General features: G+C 42.1%; 1 protein-coding gene across 1 annotated transcript; it reads left to right on the forward strand.

The window, feature by feature from the left end:
- Positions 1–309: 309 nt before the first annotated feature.
- LOC119428467 (achaete-scute homolog 3) lies at positions 310–719 on the forward strand. Its single transcript, XM_037696149.1, has one exon. It carries the CDS (start codon positions 310–312, stop codon positions 700–702), a length of 393 nt encoding a protein of 130 aa, XP_037552077.1. The 3' UTR covers positions 703–719.
- Positions 720–3,895: the final 3,176 nt, after the last annotated feature.

Here is a 3,895-nt window from a genome sequence, read left to right on the forward strand (position 1 = left end):
ATCTCAAGTTTCCCAAACTTCACCTCCTTTTGGAGCTGTGCTGATGCAAAAGATAAAGTCAGACTTTTTTTGTGTGTGCGGTGAGAGTTGTCAACGGAAGGAAGAAAGGTGGATGTAAACAGTTTTATCTTGATGAAAAACCTCCATCATCTCCGCCCCAGTTCCCACCCTGCCAGTCTTAAGGCCTCTCTGTCAGGAGGGGGAACCTCAGCTCAGATGACTGGACCCTGGCAGGGTGAGTGCAGCTTTCTATAATTATTGTCTTCCTCTGAAATAAATAAATAAATATTTTATTTGTGTTTTAATAAGATGGAGCATGTTCCATTTGTGGCGCGCTACGGAGACGCACTCCGGCTGCCCGCCCTTCACATCCGAGCTGCCTACCTGGACGCGGGCTTCCCCTGCAGACCCCTGCCCCGCTTCCCCTTCCACGCGCCCCTGGGCGCGTGCGACTACCCGTTCGAGCCCGCCTTCATCCAGAGGCGCAACGAGAGGGAGCGGCACCGCGTGCGCTGCGTCAACGAGGGCTACGCGCGGCTCCGGGAGCATCTTCCGCAGGAGTTTGAGGACAAGCGGCTCAGCAAGGTGGAGACGCTGCGCGCGGCCATCGACTACATCAAACACCTGCAGAGGCTGCTCGAGCCCATGGGATCCTGCAGGGAGTCCAGAACCTGCTCCACAGAAGAAGGAAACGTACTTTAACTACTGTTGGACCAAAGTGCAAGAAAAGACTTATTTGCATTTTGATGTTGCAAAATATGCAGATAAATATTTTTCTATAGTTTTTTTTTTAATCCCTCAACCTACAGTATTCTTTTTTTTTTTCCCTCAATGGGTTATTTTGTATTTGAAAAACAAACAAAAAAAAAAAGGTATATTTTTACTTCTTCGCAACTATGTTTGAATAAATATATTTTTGCAAATGGCAAGTTTTTACTGCTTTTAGATTGTATTAGGTAGATCTAATAAAGTTAAGTCAGGTCCTCTGGATGTATAAAAAAATGTTGAAATTTTTGTCTTTTACCCAAAAGACAAATGAGCTGCAATAAACTAAATAAATAGCAAGTAGCCATCAGGGCACTAATGATCAGTCGTTAGGATGAACGTCACCAGTAATCTGGTTGATCCACTATAATAAGGTTCTATTTATACGACTGAGTTTATTGCAGCTCCTCAGACTGAAGAAGTCTTTTTGGATAAAAGACTAAATTTTTATTTTTTTAATCCATCCAGATTGACCTGATTTAACTTTATTAGATTTTTCTACCTGGATTATTGAGCATGCAGCTCTACTTTTGGCGTATAGCTTACATTTGGCTAGTTTGGGCTTTTAGCTACTATTGATCTAGCAGATCCCAGGCTTGGGATTTGCCTGGTTCAATAAACGTTAATAATAAATAGCTTCCAATTAGCATTTGACTATTTTTGGCTTGTATAGTGTTGAATTTTCAGCTAGCATTTTATATTATTTAGCCTTGCTTTTAGCTAGTTTAGCCTTTTGCCAGCATTTTGTTGCTGTTTTTAGCTAGCTTGGCTTATAACTAGAATTTTGGGTAAACTTATAAATGTGTAATACTTTTGGCTTTTAGCTAGAAATTTATTATTTTTTATCTAGTTTTGTTTTGAGTTAGTTAGCCTATTATGCTGTTGACTTAGGCTATAATTAGCATTTAGCTACTACTTGAATAAGTGTTTTGCTACCTTTGGCTTTTAGCTGGCATCTTGTTACTGTTTTTATTTAGCTTTGATTTTAGCTAATCATTTAGCTAGCATTTAATTGAACCTTTTATCCATGTTAGACAATTGTGAACTCAGCTTTTAGCTGCATTTAGTTACTTTTTTGACTTCAGTTAAGGATTTGCTACTTTTGGTTTTTAGTTTGTTATGGTCTTTAATTTTACCTTTTAGCTAGCTTTGCCTTTTGCTCATATTTAGTTTCATCAGGTTTCAGTACATAAATGCAAAGTTACATAGAAATTCTTTCAGGTCAGCCTTAATACACCATGTCTCATGATTTGTGTTTGTCTGAATTATTCTATTGCAAATATTTGAACCCTTTACTGTAATTAATGTGATGAATTTTTATCTTAAGTCATAAAAAAACAGTTTTCCTTTTGTTTTGTTTTTTAAGTCTGGTTTGCTTGAAGCTCCTACATTTTAAAAAAATTAACCAAAGCAGGCGGAGTACATTTTTCTATTCAAAGACTTATTTACAAAGTGATTTCCTGTATTTCAGGAAGTTTTATTTTCCTAACAGCTTATAAAAGTATTTGTCAAAAAAGCTTTTAGTCCCATCAGAAGAAACTTGAGATAACTGTTACAAACCTCCAGCGACCTGCATGGAAATGGTCCAATTGCACAAACAACAAAATAAAAAAAATCAAACCTTATGTTGTATACAAGTAATAATGGGGATTTACAGGAGGGTGCAGTTTAAGTGAACCGGGCTTTCTAGAAGAACAGCATTGAGAGGCACAAAGGCGTGACCATCCCTTACCAAAGCTGTACGTGAAATAGACCCAATAATTAGCCCAGTGCTGGTACTCTGGGCCTTGATGGTTCAGTGGCACTCAGAAAATAGAAAACATGAAACTCCTTAAATGAAAGCTTCTAACATAATGGATGTTTTCTTTCCCTTGTGCACAAAAAGCAGATTTTAATCAGATTTCTTCACAGATTCCTTACTCTCTTTCATTATAGAAGCTGTTGCTTGTGCCTGCATGTGATGTAACGTGTTCCATCCATCCATTATCTTCGGCTTGTTCCGGAGCAGCTTGAGCAGGGAGACCCAGATATCTCTTTCTACAGCCGCCTCTTCTGCGAGGACCCTGAGGCATTCCGGCCAGCTGAGATGCATCGTCTCTCCCGGGTCTTCTGGACATGCCCAGAGTACCTAGAGGTGTCTAGGGGGCATCCAAACCAGATGCCCGATCCACCTCTCGATGTGGAGGATAAGTGGTTCTTCTCCGAGTCTCTCAGATAACTGAACTTAACTCTATCTCTAAGGGAGAGCAGCTGCAGAGAAAACTCATTTCTACCTGTATATACGATTGCGTTCTTTGTCATTACCTCAAATTTGTGACCATAGGTGAGGGTAGGAACGTAGACCGACCGGTAAACAGGAAGCTCTGCCTTACAGCTCAGCTCCCTCTTCACCACAAAGGACCAGCGCAGAGTCTGCAATACAGATGTTGGTCCAATCCATGCGTCAGTCTCCCACTCCATTCTTCACTCATGAAAAAAAAAAAAACAGCTTGAACCCCACAAAGGCAGAAGCTCACCCCCAACCCGTAGATGGCAATCGACCCTTTTCTGACTGAGGACCATGGTCTCAGATTTGGAGGTGCTGATCCTCATTCCAGCCGCTTCACATTCGGCTGTGGACCTCTCCAGTGAGAGCTGAAGATCACGGCACGATGACGCCAACAGGACCACATCATCTGCGCAGAGCAGAGATGGAATCCTGAGGCCACCGAACCAGACTCCCTTCACCCCCTGGCTGCATCGAGAAATTCTGTCCATGAAAGTTATGAACAGAATCAGTGACAATTGGCATCCGTAGCAGAGTCCAGCTCCCACCCTGATCGGGTCTGACTCTTGCACCGCTTGTATAGGAACCAAAAGGACCCCAGTCCCATACTCGCAGACCACCCCCCACAGTTTACCTCGAGGAATATGATCAAATGTCTTCTCCAAGACCACAAACCACATGTATACTGGGCAAACTTCCATGACATCTAGAGGACCCTAGTGAGGGTAAAGAGCTGGTCCAGTGTTCCACAACCATGTTGGAACCCACATTACGTCTCGAGGGTTGACCATCGATTGGACTCGCATTTCTAGTACCCCTGAATAGACGTCACGGGGAGGGTAAGGTGAGCGATGCCCCTATATT

Source organism: Nematolebias whitei, chromosome 22 (genome assembly GCF_014905685.2).
Source record: "Nematolebias whitei isolate Nwh7 chromosome 22, NemWhi1, whole genome shotgun sequence".
NCBI classification, from domain to species: domain Eukaryota; kingdom Metazoa; phylum Chordata; class Actinopteri; order Cyprinodontiformes; family Rivulidae; genus Nematolebias; species Nematolebias whitei.